The sequence below is a fragment of the Labeo rohita genome, chromosome 1 (genome assembly GCF_022985175.1).
Source record: "Labeo rohita strain BAU-BD-2019 chromosome 1, IGBB_LRoh.1.0, whole genome shotgun sequence".
Lineage (NCBI taxonomy): Eukaryota > Metazoa > Chordata > Actinopteri > Cypriniformes > Cyprinidae > Labeo > Labeo rohita.
Genome location: NC_066869.1, coordinates 32,327,884 through 32,348,083, shown reverse-complemented (window position 1 = coordinate 32,348,083; position 20,200 = coordinate 32,327,884). Strand labels below are relative to the sequence as shown.

At 35.3% G+C, this 20,200-nt stretch overlaps 3 protein-coding genes across 8 annotated transcripts; 1 reads left to right on the top strand and 2 right to left on the bottom strand.

Annotated features, from left to right (window-relative positions):
- Positions 1-1,533: 1,533 nt before the first annotated feature.
- On the bottom strand, positions 1,534-6,180 carry anp32b (acidic (leucine-rich) nuclear phosphoprotein 32 family, member B). Of its 3 annotated transcripts, none has more exons than XM_051118592.1 (7): positions 5,971-6,180; positions 4,034-4,183; positions 3,822-3,944; positions 2,643-2,835; positions 2,427-2,551; positions 2,272-2,341; positions 1,534-2,189 (listed from the first exon to the last, which is right to left on the bottom strand). In XM_051118592.1, the coding sequence occupies exons 1-7, from the start codon at positions 6,022-6,024 to the stop codon at positions 2,104-2,106; spliced, it is 801 nt and encodes a 266-aa protein (XP_050974549.1). In that variant the 5' UTR covers positions 6,025-6,180; the 3' UTR covers positions 1,534-2,103. The 3 variants fall into 3 exon arrangements, with proteins under 3 accessions (XP_050974549.1, XP_050974557.1, XP_050974566.1); XM_051118600.1 differs by having other exon boundaries at positions 1,534-2,186; XM_051118609.1 differs by having other exon boundaries at positions 2,427-2,548.
- A 2,843-nt stretch (positions 6,181-9,023) lies between these two features.
- On the top strand, positions 9,024-11,286 carry hemgn (hemogen). 4 transcript variants are annotated; one of them, XM_051121350.1, is made up of 4 exons: positions 9,024-9,158; positions 9,260-9,326; positions 10,170-10,727; positions 10,843-11,286. In XM_051121350.1, the coding sequence occupies exons 3-4, from the start codon at positions 10,352-10,354 to the stop codon at positions 10,965-10,967; spliced, it is 501 nt and encodes a 166-aa protein (XP_050977307.1). In that variant the 5' UTR covers positions 9,024-9,158; positions 9,260-9,326; positions 10,170-10,351; the 3' UTR covers positions 10,968-11,286. The 4 variants fall into 4 exon arrangements, 2 of the variants coding, with proteins under 2 accessions (XP_050977307.1, XP_050977301.1); XR_007828604.1 differs by lacking the exon at positions 9,024-9,158 and having other exon boundaries at positions 9,165-9,326; positions 10,170-10,249; positions 10,405-10,727; XR_007828603.1 differs by lacking the exon at positions 9,024-9,158 and having other exon boundaries at positions 9,165-9,326; positions 10,170-10,261; positions 10,405-10,727.
- Positions 11,287-12,698: 1,412 nt separating this feature from the next.
- Positions 12,699-17,398, bottom strand: trmo (tRNA methyltransferase O). The gene is made up of 6 exons (XM_051093286.1): positions 17,181-17,398; positions 16,932-17,086; positions 16,488-16,662; positions 14,803-14,960; positions 13,267-13,815; positions 12,699-13,183 (listed from the first exon to the last, which is right to left on the bottom strand). Exons 1-6 carry the CDS (start codon positions 17,267-17,269, stop codon positions 12,972-12,974), a joined length of 1,338 nt encoding a protein of 445 aa, XP_050949243.1. The 5' UTR covers positions 17,270-17,398; the 3' UTR covers positions 12,699-12,971.
- Between the last annotated feature and the right edge of the window lie 2,802 nt (positions 17,399-20,200).

Genomic DNA, 20,200 nt, shown 5'->3' with positions numbered 1-20,200 from the left:
AAGGGTATGAATACTTAAGCAATGTACTTATTTCAGTGTTTTATTTTTAATAAATTTGCAGTTGTCACAAATCAGATTTTTTCTTTGTCATTATGGTGTATGGAATGTAAATTGATTTGGGAAATAGTCATTTAATGCAGTTTAACATAAGGCTGCAACGTAAAATGTGAAAAAGATTAATACTTCTCAAGACACTGTAATTTAAAAAATTAGCACCAGGTGCCAGATAAACACCAATTACTATATAACTATATATCTGTTAAGTGTTCTTTAATTTCGATCAGAGTTCTTTTTCAAAGTTTTTTATACTGTGTTTCAAAACAGTTAATTTATGAAATATGCTTAAAAATGGTCCTTTTACTCTTGTTAGGATAACTTCAAATAGGACTAAGCAGAGACACGGAAATTGAATTTAGGAAACTGTAGGTTGTTCTCTAATTTTGATCTGCTATTTGTAGCCTTGTCAGTTCATCTATTTGTAAGAATACTGTAATCATTCCTTTATGATATAGCAGCCCACAGAAAATGGCAATACAGTAGTCATAAGTCCTGAACAAACCATACAAAAAATTACATTTTACAGTGAGTATACATTACATGTATTATTTCTTATAGGATGTTAAGAAATCCAACATTGGGACTGTATTGTGACCTGTAGGATGTTTGTCCTTTTCTGCAAGGGTTCTACATGATCCCTGCACACACAACTACACATTTTTGTGTCACCATTGACACTTACCAAAAATGTGGTGTTCTAATGTTGCTGTGAGAGAAAAACAACCATTTTTCTTCTGGGCAAAAGACATTGAAAATATTCAGTAGCTGTTTTTAGTCAAGGCACTCAGGTTTGGTTTTATGCAGAAACTGAATAAATCAAAACAAAAAGTGTGACGACAAGCCCCAAGCTCTATTACATTTTACAATTTTTATAAACAGTTTTAAAGCATTTCATTAAAATATAGTTCAGTTGTTTAGTAATTTGGGGTTAATCAATGTTTGCTTTAATGTTGTGAATACAATATGTTAAAGCCGTATGAAATATGCACAAAGTATGACAGGATCAGATGTAGGGCTCGATGAGCAGCTCATTATAAGTTAATAATATTTTACAAACTCCCTTTGTACACTAAATACTATTTTTGTCATCTGATTCTTGTTTGGATTTGTTTAAGCACAGATTTGCCAACATGCATCTTCTGAGAACACCTGTGATTTGGTTTTAAAGAAAAGGTCATTAATATTTTTGACTCTATTAGTTCGTCACCGCATTTTGAAATGACTAATTATTAGTCATAACATTTAGACTTAAGCATCATCATAGCAACTTAAATGGTATGACCTTTTCTGACTTAATTTTGATTGTATTCAAGAAAATAAAACGAAAAACAAAAATAAACCACTGCAACATGAAAACAAGTGCACTAAATGATCAGCTGCAGTTTCATCAAGCAATGATCGTCTCAAGACAGACATAGGTCTCCCAAACTGTCGTTGTCAGTCTTAAAATAAATGTTAGGACAAAGGACAGAGAAATAGGAGAGTGAGCAAAGCACAAAATGTTATTTTATTTACAAAGTTTTTGTCTTACAGAAAGTAAAAATGTAGCTACAACCTTGATTTGTGCCACAGGCTGCCACACTAAAATTATGGCCCGCTTGTCACACAGTTGCTATAGCAATCTTATTGGGAAATTTGGAACAAAAACTAAAGGGGGAGGAAATGTCAACAAAAAAAGAAAGGAAAAAAATATATATATAAAAAAAAAAAAAAAAAAAAAAAAACACTTTCAACAAAATATTAAAAGCACAGACCCAAAACTAAATACCAGTCCCCAAAGTCCCCAGAGGTTTTGAAACACAAACGGGCAGGGGATTGACAGTGGACTTGTGGAACGCTGAGTAAGCCACCGATCCAGAAGGCTTTCATTCAGCTCGTAGGCTCCATATGAACAGCTCCACCCGTCCGGTACAGTCTTGCCCCCACAGGGAGCTTAGCGCTTGGGTAAGGGGGGAGTTGTGGAAAGGGTAGAAAGGTTGATGGGATAGCCAAGTTGTTGAAAAGGAAGGAGAGGGTAGGGTTGGTAACAGAGTTGTTCATTGGCTCTTAATCGTCCTCCTCATCATCATCGTCATCATCTTCGTCATCTGCTTCTCGTTTTCTCTTCTCACCCTTTCCTCCTTGCTCTTCTTCTGAGCGAGATAAAACAATTACTTCATAAACACACACCAAAGAAAGCAAGACCACAAAAATTCTCATCGGAATACAACTCACCTTCATCATCATCATCGTCATCATCATCTTCATCATCATCTACTTCTCCATCCTGACCAAAGTCTTCCTCCTGAAACCAACAAGCCCATTTAATTAAATCATTTTTTTTTGGTGTTATTAGTTTCCATAAGCAACGCATGAAATTGAACTCGTACCTCATCCTCTCCACTGCCATCCTCATCATCCTCCTCGCCTTCAACCTCATCTTCATCGTCATCGTCATCTTCCTCCTCGTCAAACTCCTCCTCCTCTCCATCCTCATCCTCTTCTTCCTCTCCTTCTATATTTAAAGTGATATTAATGAACATTGCTAAACCACAAAAAAACTGAACTGTTGTTAAACACTGAAACTGAAAGCTGGCTACACCAACCCTCATCATCATCGTCATCGACCCCATCACCATCAGCTTCGCCGTCAGAGTCTGACGCCTCACGGTCATCCATATCGTAGCCGTCTAGATATGTGAGCTGTGGAAGGAGCTTGAAGACGCTTTCCCGGTAGTCATTCAAGTTCGTGACTTCGCAATTGAAAAGGTCAAGACTCTTCAAATGGTCGAGTTTTTTCTGCCAAAGTGAACAGATGAATCACAAAACTGAACACCTACATTGTTTTAATGTCATTAAAATTAAGCACAGCTCAAATATTTTGTAGCATTGCTCACTCAAACATGAAAATTCTGTCATCATTTACTCACTCTCACGTCATTCCAGACCTTTTTTTCTTTTGTGGAACACAGATGAAATTGATATTGAAAAATGTCTCTGTATTTTTTAAAAATTATTGGTGGCCAATATTCGCCAAAATATCTTATTTTGTGTTCTGCGAAAGAAAGTCAGTCAAACAGGTTTGGAATGACATGACTGTTTTTTTCCATTTTTGGGTGAACAAATACTTTAACCCCGTAAAGCCTGATATCTAAAGTAATAGTTTTTTCTTTTATTGAAACATCAGGCTTTTATGGCTCATATAGTTTCATACAGAAGAAGTGCAAAAAAAAAAAAAAAAAAAAAAAAAAAAACCCACTTATTTTATTTGGAGGCCCAAAATGCACAAAAGTATGCAATTTGGTGCTTTTATCAATATTTAATATCAATATTAGTCTAGCAGACTATTTACAGTGATGACTGATATTTTTATGCATTTTAAATTTCCCAACAATATGTCTTAAGATGATATTTATATGCTCACTCAATGATCTACTGTTTTTATTGTTGGGGGCAAATGAAATTATGCAACGGAATAAAAGTTACGACAGATGGACAAATAAATATTCATCAAGCTTTGTGTGTTCTATTTGATACTCAAATTTTAACGTGATCTTTCTAAAAAAGTATGTATGAATAATCAAGAAAACCTAAGGTGCTTTAGTCCAGTGTTCATCTCGCAATATTAATAAAAACATGACATTTATTTTTACGTTTTGATCTCGTTGATAATTAAAAGGAAATTTACATATCAAATATTATACAGTAAGCTTTACAGGGTTAAGCTGGAAACTTTAACGTGTAAAACTATATGCAAATTTACATGACAGGAAGTTTGTACAAACCAAGGGTTCCAATGTGCTGATGTCTTTCAGTTTGTTGCCACTTAGGTTTAGATGTGTGAGATTGGGGAGTTTTTCAGCTAAAACATCAAGGCCACCAGAGATTCTGTTGTCACTGAGTTCCAACTGAAAATTAAAATACTTGCATATCAGAACACAACTAAGATAATATTGCACATTCTTAACAGAGAGCAGTGAACAACGTGTGTGGTTACCTTTTTAAGTTTTCCGAGTTTAGGAAGGTTGGAGACCGAGAGTAGACCAACATTTATCAAACTTAGAAACTCAAGATTAACAAATTCTGCTGTGAGGCCTTCAATTTTCCCTTCATTTGATCTGCAGTTGTCAAGGACAAGTTCTCGTACCTAGAAACAACCAACATAAGAGCAAAAATTATAAATACTGTATAATACTGTATCTAATATGTTAACAGTAAGACTCAGCAACGATGATATGGAATCATAAGTGCAACAACTCAAATTTGAGTAGGCAGGGGAGTTGGACACGTTGGCCAACATGGACATGCTCAATGGAGGCGACAAACTATGCTGCTTAAACAAAAAGTTTCTCAACTGGGGAAAAACAAGGCGGCGACCCTTGCAAATACACTTGTTTTTAAAATGTGTAGGGGATTTGGATGTTTTTAGTAGCCATATGCGTTCGACAAGAGTTTAGTCAAGTAACTAATCTGAAAACCAGTGAATAATGTTTGCTAAGCGGTTGCTGCTGCTGTTGTTGTATGGCCCTATGGCTCAGACTGTCGCAGCGAGTCACCAATGAGAAAACAGCAGATTACACGCCGACAGCCAGACAACATGGACATATCCTAAAGACACCACGGTCTTTTGTGACATTTTGTGTGACAAACTGCAAGTGGAGGGTATTTGTGAGCTTGTATAGGATGGGAGCGATATGTCGATGGCGTATTCCTGCTGCGAAAGACGAAGACAGAGCGGAAATTAGTGAGACAAAAATGGAGAGTTTCTTTCTCTCATGACAACATGGCGCCTCCTCAGATAGACTACATCGACAGAAAAACTCTACACATTAAACAAAACTCAACGCTGCGGTTGAAAACCTGGCTCTATGCTGTTATTCATCAAACAGGATAATATTTTACGCGACGTTTAGTTGATTTTAAAACTGAGCTCAAACATTTCCGCCGGATTGTCCAACCTAACTAGCACATGTAGCTTCTTTTTAACTCAGTCTCTCGTTCCGTCTTTGCACACGTTGTGCTACATATTATATCTTAGAACAGTCTAAAAAAAATCATCAGAGCGAGGGTTTATTGATTATAAGCGTTAGTTTAATCGGTAGTGGCGCGTGGGGAGTAATGGCGGGAATCAGCGCCTCGCAGCAGCGAGTAACAATAATTCAACACGATCTTATTAATAACGAATACATGCGTTAAATACTACATGGTTTAAGATACTTTTGAGCATCTTCTCGCAGTTTTACTCAAACTTTTTTTAAATCTCAGTTTATTCATAGAATCGGAAAGCCTCCGTGCCCTTTAGAATAAAATTCATAATGCGACTGTATGTTCGTCAAATTACACATTTACTTTATTTTTTGAACTGGTGCTCTTATTATTACAATACCCGAACGCTATAGCAAAGCAAGAGCTATGCTTTAGAGTGATACAGACTAAAATGTGATTGTATTTAAGAAAACGTGTTAATGTATGGCTATCTTTAGAGTATATCTGGTTTATTACTTTAGCTTTTAAGTGCCTGTAATAAAGGGCGCCTCATGTTAGCAACAAACATGGCCACCACGGTGAAATAAACCATCCCATCCATATCCTACCACGCCGATGTTAAAATGAGCAAAATATTAAGCATAAAAGCATGCCAGATCACGAATACACACATCCAGCATGGGGGGCTTAAAATGCTGCAATAATGCCTTCAGCTTTCCAAACTAACTACTCAGTGTGGCTTCCACAGTCCGGGTCATTTCATATCAAAACAGACGAATGAACATTAATGCTGTGAATATACACGCAGTACTTTCTCGTCTAACTCTGTACCAGGGGTATTACACCCATGTGCTTACCATTAAACTACACACAGGTCAGTGGAAGTAGAAAGTAGCACAGCTAGCATGGCTGGGCACAAAACTAAAGGTTTGGCTCAAAATTACTCACATCAGATGGTGTCCTGTTCCTCAGCTCCAAATGAATCCTCTTTTTCATGTCCATATCGCCCCTCAAAAGTTGGACTCTTCCCTCTCGGGTTCTGGAGGAATTTCTGTTCAGCCCAAAAGGTAGAAAGATGCCTTAATGGAGGGAGAATATGGGACTGTATAATGATCTGAGCCCAGCGCCAAGTTACTCTGGGAGAGCAGAAACCATGGAGGGAAACGGCACTGAAACAAATATATACTCAATAGCGCCATCTCTGGCCAACGACGCCCATTGCACTCACACAAACGCAAGATCAAACAGTGCTGCATTACAGTATGTGACATGAAAAGTTTGTCTAAATGTTGTACTTGAATTAAAATTTGTTGGAAATGTGCCATATATGGTTTTATTTTATGTAACGTATTGCTTATATTATCAATCATGTATTATGGCTTTTAAATTCATGCATCATCATGGGGAACTAGGCAAACGCAGAACACTGCTTTTTTCTATCTGGGTAAAAACGGCCTCACCATTATTTATGGTGTATCTGCAATAAAACGTGTTAACCTCAACATCATTTTATTGCTTACCCAGCCTACATGTTATTTTAATGCAAATAATATGTTTAAAATAGTCAGAAAGCCTACATTTTCACTAAATAAATAATTGCATATTCTGATTTATTTATTTATATATCCAAATGGAGTATCCCCTATCAACTATATACATATCTAAAATATATATTATATATTTTAATAAAACATTTCCTTGTTATGACTTTGGTATAATACTTATACATTAATGGACATGAATTTTAGTTCATCTGTGTCTGGGAAGCAAACCACTTTATACTGATTAAACCCATGTTGTATAAACCGACTATTACATGATTCTAAATGCAAAAAAAAAAAAAATTCTAGTCTCATGTTCTTTCTAATGCATGGGACAACAAACATGCTTTAAAACAGCATACATTTTAATTAGGCGTTTTTCTTTAATTTTATACAGTTTAAATTATACATACAAAAGAGTAAAACATATTTGTTACTATTTGTTTAATCTGTGTTAATGTTATAAACTGCTATTCAACAAGTTCACTTGCTGTGTAGAAACTTGCCAGAAGAGGGCGTTATTTTGTTTCTTGCTTCTACATTGTCAGGTCTCTCTTATCCTTCAATATTAGAAACAAAATATATGTGAAACTAAGGGTTAATAACAATTACAAAAGCATATGCAAAGGACAGTCACTTTACATTAAATATTAGCAATAAGAACTATTAGCAACTTGAGGCAGCAAGAACCAAAGGGCCACAGAGTCAAATGTTATCTGTTAACTGTGCTTACACATTACTTTAATATTCAAGAGAAACCATTCTGAAAATACTGACTCCATTTGCTAGACATGAACAAACTGTATTGACAAAAATGAACAGAGGTCAAAGGTCACCTGCAACACTACAGACACTAAAACTTATCAGATTTGCTGGTAAATACCAATACAAATTTGCACCTCTCTGAACCCCTGACCTAGTTTTAACCAGCATTGTATGCCAACATGCTAGGAGATTTATAACTGTGAAGTTATTTTATTTATAAGTTAAATTATTGCAGAGTTGGGCAAAAAATATGAGGCTGATTTGTACACAGTGCGTATGATCGCTATCCTCTCTTGTTATTCTATGTGCTCCAGGATGACAACTCAAAATAAACTGCAAAACAAGAACATTTTTAACAGGGTAGAGTCAAACACCTTCCATGGCCTCTCTGACTACTGACATCTTTGAACGTGCACTTCATCCTACAAAGAACTGGAGGCTTTTCTTCATGAAGAATCATGCAATATCCCACACAAGCTTCAGCTGTTCTGAAAGCATCTCGATATTAAAATGCTGTTCGGTGTTGCTGTTGCTTTGTTACAGTGGTGGAGGTCAACCAAATTAAAACAGTAGGAGAGAAGAAAACTAAACATTTAATTTTAATGAAATGCTTGCTAGGGGAAAGTAATCTACTGTAAAAAAAAAAAGAAAAAAAAGAAAAAAGTAATAAATGTAAAAACAAATGTTAAATCATTTTAATTTGGGATAAATGTTGAATGTCTATGGTAATATTTAATTCATTAACCTAAGAGCTGTTCAAGGCTGTTGATGCACAATATCTACTTAATGGCGGGAGAGCAGAGCTCAATATGTTTCGACACGATTGTGAACACGCCCAGAAAGTGAGCGGCAGAGATAAAATGGTTATGTATGAGTGGCCAGAGAGGGCAGGCACTTTACAACCCTTTTGAGTATTCAAATAACATGGAAATACAGAATGCAGAAACGCCTTCGATGTCAGCATCAATTTTTTAATCACTTTGAAAAGGGATAGTTTATTTTGGGTGGGAAGTTCTCAACTGTGGTATCTTCAAACTACAAAGACTAACAATTAAAGACAGTGTGAGCGTGACAGTGTTTTTTTATGTGAATAGATCATAGAGTACATATATTTTTTTTAATTCAATTATGTTAATCTCTGTTTTACACTCTTTAAAATAAGGGTTTGGTGCTTTAATGGCATCAGTGGTTCCATGAAAAGTTCATGTAACTTATAAGGTTCTTCAGATTATTAAAATATTCTTCACAAAATATTCTTTTTTGGGGGAAACCCGAACAGTTCTTCTGTTGCATCTCTGTGAAAAAACCCTTTGCGAACCCTCTATTTTTAAGAGTGCATGAGATCCGGGGCTTATTTTTTAACAAAGGATGAAAACACAAAAACTGATTATTGAATTTTAGCAGGAGATAGTTAGACTTGGATGTAATGAGAACTTTAGAAGAATGTTATGGGGACGTTCTCCACAATGAAAGTGCATCTGAAACTCTTCACAATGACAACCAGATCTTAAGTATTCATCATAATCTACCATGATACTTTGTCTACAAGTCTACAAGATTCATTTAAACCTTTTATTTAAATGATAATCTCTGTCAGTTTATGTGTTTGTTTTTAATAACTGATGATTTAGCTACATGTTTGTCAATGGCCCTTGACCAAGTCAGGACTAGCGGTCATCTCTAGTGACGACAGACAAACAGTCACATAAATGCACAGGCTGCCAGCACCATGACCTCCTTTTTTTACTTTCTTCTGTGAGTATTGTGCCAAGTTCTCCACCTTTGCAAATAAGATAAGAGCACAACTGCAAGAACTCTCCCAGCACTACGGTAATGTTTAACCAGATAATTATTCTCTTAGCAGCAGGAAAAGTAAATGGGCGCAATTTTTTGCAGCCCTGTCATTTCAATACTTCATATTCATGTGACAGGACAACAAAATGGAAGAGACATTGGAGAAAGAGATCCCGCCATCTGAAGTAAGAGATTCTGATGAAGGTATGACTTTTGATTTAAAACTTCATAATGAATCACTTTTAGAAAGAGCTCGATTGCCTGAATATTTTCATTATCAATTTATTCATTGTTTGTCTATTAGTGACTGTTGAAGGAAAAAACACAAAACTTTTCAGTTCTTAAATTTGCAGGACTTTAATTTGCACTGCACATAAAATGATATTCATGTACAACTTTTTTGTTTATTATTATTATTATTATTATTAAAAAAATGTATTAGCAATGATAATGAGATATTTGATTCTCAGACATTTGGCTAACATTGTGGCAAGGTTCTCAGAAATTATTAAGAAATGTTCTTTCAGTAACACTGGCACAAAAACATTATTTATACAGCATTCATGATTTTTTTTCAAATGCACATTCATGAAATGAATGAAGTTGAAGTTGAAATTAAGTTGGACACCTACGCTTTTAATTGTTACTAAAGAACATTACAAATTAACATCCCATAATGTTTGCAAAATGATAAAATGTAATGTTTCCTTAACATTTGCATAGCCAAGAATAAAAAAAAAAAATGTAAACAAAACGTTTTGAATGTTCAGAGAACTTCCATAAATAATGTTTTTATTTCATAATGGGAACGTTAGCAAAATGTTCTTAGAATATATGTTTGTTATCTGGCAACAGCCATAACTGGCATGATTCTTATCTATGTCAATGCATCTACATTTCTTCTGAAACATGCATTTGGCGCCTTTTGGTGCACTTGTGAATTCTGAATACTTGTGGTTGGTTTACCCTAGCTAATGTTACAAAGTAAACTGCAATATCTGCAGCAGGCAAAAGAGCAAAGGAGTGAGTGATTTGTTTGTTTGGTAGGTGGAATTCGACTGCGATTGAGAGACAGAGACCTGTTGAAGGAAACGAAAGGCTGAGGCAGAGGAAAAGGCAACCAACCAGTGGGTTTATGGGTAAAGATAGTGTTGAATGAGGCCAATAGATGCACTAGAAAAGGCCTAGAACACTTATTTATTTTCAAGCCATATCACATTGTGGTATTGATGCACAAATGTGGAGTAGTCATTCAGATAATGTCTCCTGATATTAAACACAGGGCTCAAAGTGTTAAAAGAGCTAAAAAGAAGACCAGCGGTACCCCAGGAAGGAAAGGTCGACCAAGAAAAGAACCGCCCGTAGTTATTCCAGAAGATCTCGATCTGACTCAGGAAACAGATCCTTCCCCTGTCACACTTCCTATCACAGTACCTGTATTACCCACGATAGCAGAGACAGTGCCTTTAGTGCCAGTTGAGCCACAACCAGAGCTGGTGCCTGTGGAAACAATTAGTGAAAAACCTCTGGAGGGGTTTCTGATTGAGGATCTGGGGCCTGATGAGGAGGAAGACATGCCTCAAAAAACCCTTGTCATTGACACAGGTATTTGCAGAAATGCCCCTAGCTGAGGTCTTCATTAATTGCTGAGTGGTTCATTTATAAAATTATTAAGCATTTTATGTTTTTTTACTTGATGAGTAATGTACTTTGGTTTTAGGCGATGACGAGCAGCCATGTGCTGATGAACCTGTACCTGAACAGACTCAAGCCTCAATGCCAGTGTATCCTCCAGCATCTGCTCCTTCTCAACCAGAAAGTCTACCTGAGAGTTTAATTATCTGAGTGTCTCTTTTTCTACAGAAAAAAATGCATTTTAGCTAATTTACTATTTCTAAACCTAAAACAAGAACAAATGTATATTTATTAAATTCTTCAGGTCACCATGTATATATGCTACTTATCAGTACTCTGTTAAAAAAAAAAAAAAATCTAGACATATTGTTAATAAAATAAAAACCTGAAATTGTTACAGTATAGTACTTTTGTGTTCTTTAGTGATTGTAAAGTACCTAGAACTTTTCCTTAAGCCTCTGACAAATTATTTTTTTTTAGTTTGTTTGTACAACTGACTATTTTAAAAATAAATGGGTTTTGTACTTTGTCTTTGTCTACAGTCACTGAATTCTAAACCCATCACGCTCCTACGGGATTAAATTTTATTTCGCAACACTTAAAAGGTACACAATGTAACATTGACAGCTAGCGGCTGAATTGGGTACTGCAGTCCAAATTCAAAATATTGGAGAGAGACGTTTCTCCCTCCCCCTCCTACTCAGACTCGATGGTCACGCGGGTTGCCAGATACACAATAGCAACCGGAGCAATTGACTACGGCAGGCGACAAGCTTTACAATCTGCAGTGCTGGGTAGATTACACGTAAATTGTAATCTGTTACTGTTTACTAGTAAATGATGAAAACTGTAGTTAGTAACGTAATCTAGGTTACTCATTTTAGGTAATGTATTCTGACTACTTTTTAGATTTCTTTTAGTTTACTTTAACATGTTTTAAACTTATCATTAAACATACTATATTTACATAAAAAAGCTAAGAAAGAATTTATATTCCATTTTTTTAGATTAACATCAATACATTAAACATTACATTACACCAGGGTTTTCCAAACTGCAGTGGCTTTGTGAATTGTAATCTAATAATTAACTCAAACATAAAAATGTAAAATTTAATTGTAAGTCTTGAACACTAAAAATTGAACCATTTTATTTGGTTACCTGTATGTTAGTGTAACCAATAACCAATATTAGAGAACTGTAAACATGTAAATGTGTTATTAAATTATTTAAATATTGACTAAACTAATTCAAGTAGTTTTTTAACAAAAACATTTGGGAATCAATGCATCAATAAATTAACAATTTATAGACATTTTTGCATAAATAATACGTAATCATGTAATCCATAAAAAGTAACCATAAACTGATAATGAACATCTTTATATGTAATATACTCCGATTACAAGTACTTAATATCTGGAATCTGATTACATAATCCAGATTACATGCAATCAGTTACTACTCAGTCCTGACACAGTGAGTTGATTTATCTACATTTGAATAGGTCTCTGGTCATAGAGCTTTTTAAGTTGGGTAGAATCTGCAAACTCTGAAACGGTTCGTTTGCTGGCTTCCATGGCTGCAATATGGTGTGTTTTCGGCAAACTGGCAACCCAGGATGTCAAAATACAATTGGTTAAACAGACAGTGGCCAAAATCACACAGACCAAAACAAAAACAGATATTCCTAACCAGAACAGACATTTCAAAGTACAATAACTGGCACTAGCATTATTATTATTTTTTTTTTTGAAGAAACAAGTGAGTGAACATATTTCCGAAATATCTGCAAACATATGATGGTATTTTATGCTTTATCAATGACAATAAAAAAAAAATTACGTACAGCAGTTTTAATAAACTCATTACTTCACTAGAAAAATGTAACCAATTATAAAATGCAATAATCATACACAAATTATATGATTAAAATTTAATTTATTAAATTGTTAAGCTACAAATATTCCAGCAATACAGTTGCTTGTTGAGGATAGTATGTTAACATATAGAAAGTAGACGATGAAACATAAAAATATCTTAAGGTGCTTTGTAGTAGAGGTTTAAAAATGATTTTTTTTAATCACGAGGATGAAGGTGAGTAAATGTTTCAAGTTTACAATTACATTGTTGGATAAATTATCCATTTAAGTATTTTTATCTTTAAAAAAAACAAAGCAGAAACTTGACACATCTCACGACATTTGTGAGTTCTCAACTCTGCATAGGTTTGACTCTCACGACCTCAGCAAAACCATCTCCGAACCAGCAGGTGATGTCAGCCGTATCCAGGGTGAAGAAGAACAGCCGGTCTTGACAACGTGTACGACGATACACTGATCTAGGGTCAGCTGACAGAATGCCTTTGATGGCTGCCATTGCTTCATCTGGTCCTTTCAAGAACTGGAACTTTGGTCTTGTGCTGTCTATTGAATCAAAAGTCAATTAGAAAAATGACAACTGCCTTTATTAGAAAAATAAACCCTTAGGCATCAGAAAGAACAAATACCTGTACTGTCGCAGGGAACAAACTCATTGAGCTCTTTTTTAGCATTCGCAGTAAATCGCACATCTAGGTTACTAATAGGAGGTTCCCTGAGCCAAGCAGCAATAGTACTGTAGTCCTCACATCCAAATTTAAGAGCAGATGAACATAAAGGGTTTGCTGCCAATGAAGTGCATTCAGGAGAATCTGTCTGTTTGTCTTTTGCATTTTCAGTGAAAAGCTGCTGTTGTTTAAGATAGTTTTTAACCTCTGCTAGTACACCAGTCACATCACTGGATCCAGACCTTTCAGACTGAGAGAAGTCTGAAGGTCCAGCTGGACAAACTCTGAGCTCTGAGGATGGTTTAGATGAAGTCTCTAAGATGTTTGGTTCTTCGTCCACATCCATTACTTGGGGCATCTGAGAGTCTGTGATTGGTGATGTTTGTCTGTATTCACTGTTGGTTTCATCTGTCCTTGTTTTAGGAGAATCGTAGTCTGGAATATACGGCTTGATGTCCAGTACAGGCGTTCCAGCAATAATATCAACACCAGACAAGTGAAGTGTATCCCCTTGAAAACAAATGATACTATATTACCTTTATGCTATATCCAGTATGTTAAAGGGATAGTTCACCCAAAAATAAAAATTCTGAGCTCTCGGATTTCATCAAAAATATCTTAATTTGTGTTCCGAAGATAAACTAAGGTCTTACCGGTCTGGAACGACATGAGGGTAAGTAATTAATGACAGAATTTTCAGTTTTGGGTAAACTATCCGTTTAAACTCAAGTTCCCTCAAATTTATTTTATTAGGTAAAGAACACATTTTCATTTGGTAAACATATTGACTATGACAAACTTGATGTTACACTAGTTGTCCTGTTAATGGTAGGCTTTCAGCAAAATTTGTGATTGAGGATGATGGCCTCAAGTAAAAATAAAAATTACATTACATTACAGTACATTCTGGTAACAAAATGTTAAAGCTAAAACTATTAAAAACCTTCATTAATTAAAATAAACACGTACATTAAAATTACATTGGAAATAACACGATAATCATCTAGTAGAGCAGTGGCTCTCAACCTTTTTGACTCCAAGGCTCCCCACTGTCCACAACAACAATGTTCAAAGATCCCATGGCTTTTCCAGCTGTTGGTGATTTACTGGAGAATAATTAAGGTCAAGAATTTTTTTTAACTCCCAATTTCTATCCAATAAATACAAATAAAAAAATTAAAGCCAAGCATAACTGGAATGTGCATTCATTAAAAAATGTCATGGATTTGAGATGATTTTGTTAGCTCACATGACTTTTCCAGTTCTAGAAATCACACTTTTAAAATTGGGATAACTTGGCTCATATATTAAGGTTTTTCAACACACTGGAAACTTTGGTTCATCAAGGAAATAAACACAATTGTTGAATGAATTAATGAAAATAAGAAATATCTCTATTTTAGGTGTTTTTTTTTTTCTGAGACCAACATGTGGGTCCTGGGCCACCTAGTTGAGAACCACTGTCTTAAAAGTCACGTAGTCTTGTAAATTTGGTACCTGTGATTCTTTCTAGCTTGGCCAAAGTCAGTCCCAAAGCATTAGGTCTGTGGGGGCTACGGGTGGAGTACACCCCCACCCTCTGGCCATTCAGACGGGGAGGCTTTACTTTGGCTTTGTAGCTCATTTGCCCATTCTTATGGAAAAGGAAAATGATCCTGAGAATGTGAAAGAAAAAAAGTTCACTTCACACAAATGTGTACTTAACTTTCAATTGTCATTAATTAGGTCTGGTCACTTGTCAGACCTGTCTAGAAACATTACCAGGTAACCATTAAATTTACTTCTTGTAATGACCAAACCCATTCTCATTTGATTTTGCATGATCAATAGTCTTAAACACTACGTTGTTATTTAGGTCAGTTAAACAATTCTGTCTATCCACCTTTTTCTGAACGTGGAAGCCTCGCCTGACTGGAGCGGTGCTTGACATTTCTGTTCTCTGGTGTTTCTAGTCAAATTAACATATTTTCTGAGCCATTGATATAACATTAAACCTGTGCACATTTTTATATTTAGTTACACTGAAAAAGTTTCAATTCAGCTAATCTTTTTTCCCAGTTTTAACATGGATTTCTGTGGAGACCGGAACACGAAAGCAACCAAACGGAAGTTAGAATCCTTTATGGCGCTGCTCATCGGTCACTCAGAAAAAAAAGGTGGTTTGTCTTAACTGTCTGACTTCTTCCATCTAAGGACTTGAGAGCATTATGCTTTTGCTAATAGGGTTGCATTGGTGAGAGACTTTTATGGTATAGCAGCTAAGAAAATGTCATGGTTTAACAGTATACGATGCTACACATTTAATATTATGACAACTACACCATTTTCAATTACAGCATGGGTAAGAATGTGTAAGCATACAGACTGGAATACAAATTTTTGCCCTGATTTTCCACCGATTTACTGTCTGGAGAAGTTGGTGCTAGTTGCTGAAAGTCAGAGCCAGTTTGCAGATTTGAGCTGACAGATTCCATAGAAAACTGCGTAGTGTATGATGGTCACAGATGCCGATTGTTTAGCTTTAGACTCTGATTCCACACAGTCGGATGATTTAAAACATGTTTGCTATTTTCAGATGATTTTAAAACACACTGTTTTCATTTGTCAAGTGTCTCATAGCAACAAGGCGCATGTTTCCTTATGAGTTTGTTGTGATCAGAACAACTTTAAAGTCTGGTAGTGTATGACCATAGATATGTATAGATGCCCCATTTGACCGCTCCAAGCATGTAGATCTTGGATCTTGGATCGGTCAAACTGACGTCATTCACCATACTATATGTTTGCAGACCAACGGCTGTGCAAGAGAGGGCGAAAGATTTTCCTATGCAGATTTTAAAATAGGTTTAAGTTGGTCATGCAGATTTGCCTTTTGACCAACATGAAGCTGCTTGGTTTAAAAGTGACTTCTGTGTGACCTGTGCTTTATACATTGTTAAATTATCCAAAATTGATCAAAATTTTGCTAATGTGACGGTCTCTGTAGCTGTACTAACTTTTAAACAACCTAAATGGGATAGAAAAAAGTGCAGGACTTTTTGTTACCATTTTGTTCCACAGACAAGATTATGATGTATTTCTTGAGTTCTGTATGTGGTACAAGTTCAAAAATCTGACAGGCAGTTAAGGAGCAATGTAGATGTGTACACGCAAATGAGATTCTCCATTTGTTTGCTACATACCAGATATGGGAGTACTGTTCCAGTCCAACTAAAGAATGCTCAGGGTTATTGAAGACTGAGGGTTCAATCTTTAAGCTGGCCCGAGAAGAACTGCATATGGTGGGTTGTCGTGGAGTGCCATTTTTGACTGCAAAACATGAGCTTATGTATCCAATGGGTACTGTCTGAATACGTCCTGAAACCGACAAGACAGACAAATACAGTTTGACACGAAAACAAAGCTGTGACCAAGGGGTTCTGTTTAGACTAGTTAACATGACGACATCAATCTGGACCCAAAGAGGGGCTTTCTTCACTGTCAGTCATTTTAGTTTATACATTCAAAGCATTTTCCTAAAATGACACAACACACAACATTTACATTTAATTAAATATGGTCTACTATAGTGGACTGCTGAATCAGTGGTGAAAGTGTGTCAATGTGTGGTATTAGAATCATTTTACCTTGCTCTAATAATTGATTTATTTCACTAGAGCTTTGAGTTGGGCTTTTGCTCACTGACTGTAAGCTATCCTCGTGTTTCATACAGTCTGTCAGCATGGACTGAAGTGATGACATCTGCTTCCTATGTGCTCGTATGGCTCCATCCATCTGCTGTCTGTATTTGATCAACAAACCAATCAATGAATGGAGGGAACGTTTTTTCAGAATAATCATATACACATATACACAATCATGATTTGAGAACCTACCTGAGATTTTTTATCTCTCTTCTCATTACTGACGCCTGCTGTGTCAGTTTTCTGACTTGTTCAGCACAACTACATATTGGAGGCGACATTTTAGTAATAGCTGAAAACCTTATACTCTAGAAAATATTTCATGTGATGGTAAACGGGATTGTTTATTCCGTCAACTACTCTACTTCCACTGCAGTACGACCACGTGTTTTGTTTTTGGGAGTAACACGTTGGACGACCAACTACTTTCACAGAATGACACTACTTTAGGTTACTGGAGAACAGAACAACATAGTGACATACTGCCACCTACTGTTTACTGTGCAAACAACACGGGCCATGACTGCTCTAACCAAGCCGGTCTAGTTTCCTTACCCTGATATCTGCTGGAAACAGCAATTTTTGTTTTTGCGAAGTAAATTTATGTATGTCAGTAACGCGACACTCATTAAAATAATATTTGCATATATATTTGTGTTTTTTGTATACTCTTGGAATCATGCTATTATAATTTTTTAAATTTCACACATATTTCTTTAAAAAATAATGGTTGAGCAATTTTATTATTTTTTATTATTATTATTTGAATAACGATTAAGCTGTGCATTGTAGGGTGCCAGGAAAATATTTTAGTACTTCAAACTGTTTAAATATTAATTTAGTCAATACAGTTCACTGTTCTAATATTAGAACATCACTTTTAGCTCTATTAAAATAAACCTGCACATGTTTGTTTGTTTATTTATTTTATCTCTCTCTGAGACCACATTTACATAATATGTCCTATTGTCCAGCCTTGTAATGCTAATGGGGTGTTAGATTTTGTAAATAGGCCTGTTCACCTGGTCATGAACTCACACTACCTGTGAACATGCTTTGAAGCACATTTCTTTGTTTTACTGGACTGGGTTAATCAATATTCAAGTAAGTAAAATGTCTAAATTATATATATATATATATATATATATATATATATTATATTAATATCATGCAGATATTAATTAAGCTACATTTGAATGCATTGTTAATAGTGTATTTTGAGGTTGTTATGTCAAAACTGGTATAAAAAGGGGTTTATTTATTTATTGTGAATTGGAAAGTATTCTTGTAGCAATAGTTGAAACTACTGGTATTTTATCATTCATAAAATCTGCATAATTCATAAAATCTAAAAAAGTCCTTTTTTCATTTCTAGGCTTTTTGCCCACCCAAATTTCTGCTTGCTGCATAATAGAAAGGTTTATAATGTTCTGGAATGTGGGGGTATATGCGCTATTAGCATGATAAGTAAAGGGCACAATAAGCTAGCCAGACAGTAATGTGTGAATTTTGTGGAATGTGTGATTTTTTAGGATGGGTGGATTCTTTACAACGTGTAAGTATGATAGGGATTCTAAAAATCCAAGGCACTCTGTACACACAATACTGTGGAATATAAAAAGCCTTTATTCACATGGCTTTAAAGTTTTTAATGTGCACCCGCACATTTGTTGTTTTTTAAACTTTAAAGCCAATAAACAGTGTTGGGGAAAGTTACTTTTAAAAATAATGCATTACAATTTTGCGTTACTCCCTGAAAAAGTAACTAATTACGTTATTTAGTTACTTTTTATTGAAAGTAATGTTACATTACTTTTGCATTACTTTTTAAATCTGGGCAGGGCTTGCTTCTTTGTTTTTAATATAAAACAATTCTAATGTAAAACCCCTTTTACAAAAAAATGTGAAATGAATTCACCTCAGGCTGAAAGAAAAGTACATTTATGCAGGAGATCACTCTTCAGCTATAAAAAAAGAAACACAAATGCTAGTTTACCTAAAGTAATTTTTGCTTATTAGTATGGTTGAATTGCATCATTGAAGGTCAGCAGCAAAGACACTGGTTAATAAAATGGGATTAAATACATAAAGGATATTTGTTTTATTTAAAATATTTAGTTACTGCAGGGTTGCATCATATTCTGAGTTTGCATTTCACTGTTTTTATTCATTTAGAGGAACACTAAATCTGTTTTTTTGTGAGCGAGATACAGTAACATTATGTTTACTCCCAATTTCCAGACAGGAGACTTGTCAATCAATAAATGGTGAAAAAAGTAACTGGCGTTACTTATTTAAAAAAGTAACTCAGATATTTTCTTAGAAATTCAAAAGTAATGCGTTACTTTACTAGTTACTTGAAAAAAAGTTATATTATTATTACGTAACTCGTGTTACTTGTAATGCGTTACCTCCAACACTGCCAATGAATAAAGACTTTTTATATTCCACAGTATTCGAGTGCCTTGGATTCATGAGTTTTTGACTTCACAAAGGAATCTCGCACCCAAACATCACCAATTTATTTTTACACCCCAAGTAGCAGTTTTTTGCTTTTTCGTATGTATAAGGATTCATTTGCGCTGGGATTATTTAGCCTAGAAAATAATCAGTGTTTAAACTCATCTGGTAGAGACCCGGAGCTGCTGCTCCTCGGTTGAAGTAAAAAGAAACGTTGAAGTTGAGAGGCCTGAGTGCCCATAACAAGGAGTTGTTGATTTGTTGGACTAATTTTGCAGCAAAATACCAGTTTCCAATGAAATCCCACCATTGGTACATTTACATCTTTTGGCACACCATCATCCTAGACGTGGTCAACGCCTGCATGGCTAGTGTACAAATGGGATTGGAAAGTTCTGAATGTTACCAAGAAAGAGACACTAAACAGGACATTGTTTCAGGCTCAGTTAGTATCCTCTGTCATCCTCAGTTAGCATCCTATCTCACTGACACAACTCCCATAAAACGAAACCATAGGCATAAAACGAGGCCATAAAGGCTACACCAACATTATGGGACTATGGTTATTATTATTATTATTATTATTATTATGGGAACATGGTTATAAACAGAGCTAAGCATAGTAAATGTCAAAGTGTTTGTGCAGTTCATAAGGTTTTGTATTATAAACGTTTTTTATAACATTTTTTCATATTTTTCATGATTTGTGATTATATGTGTGATTATACGATATATATAGGCTACTGTTATGA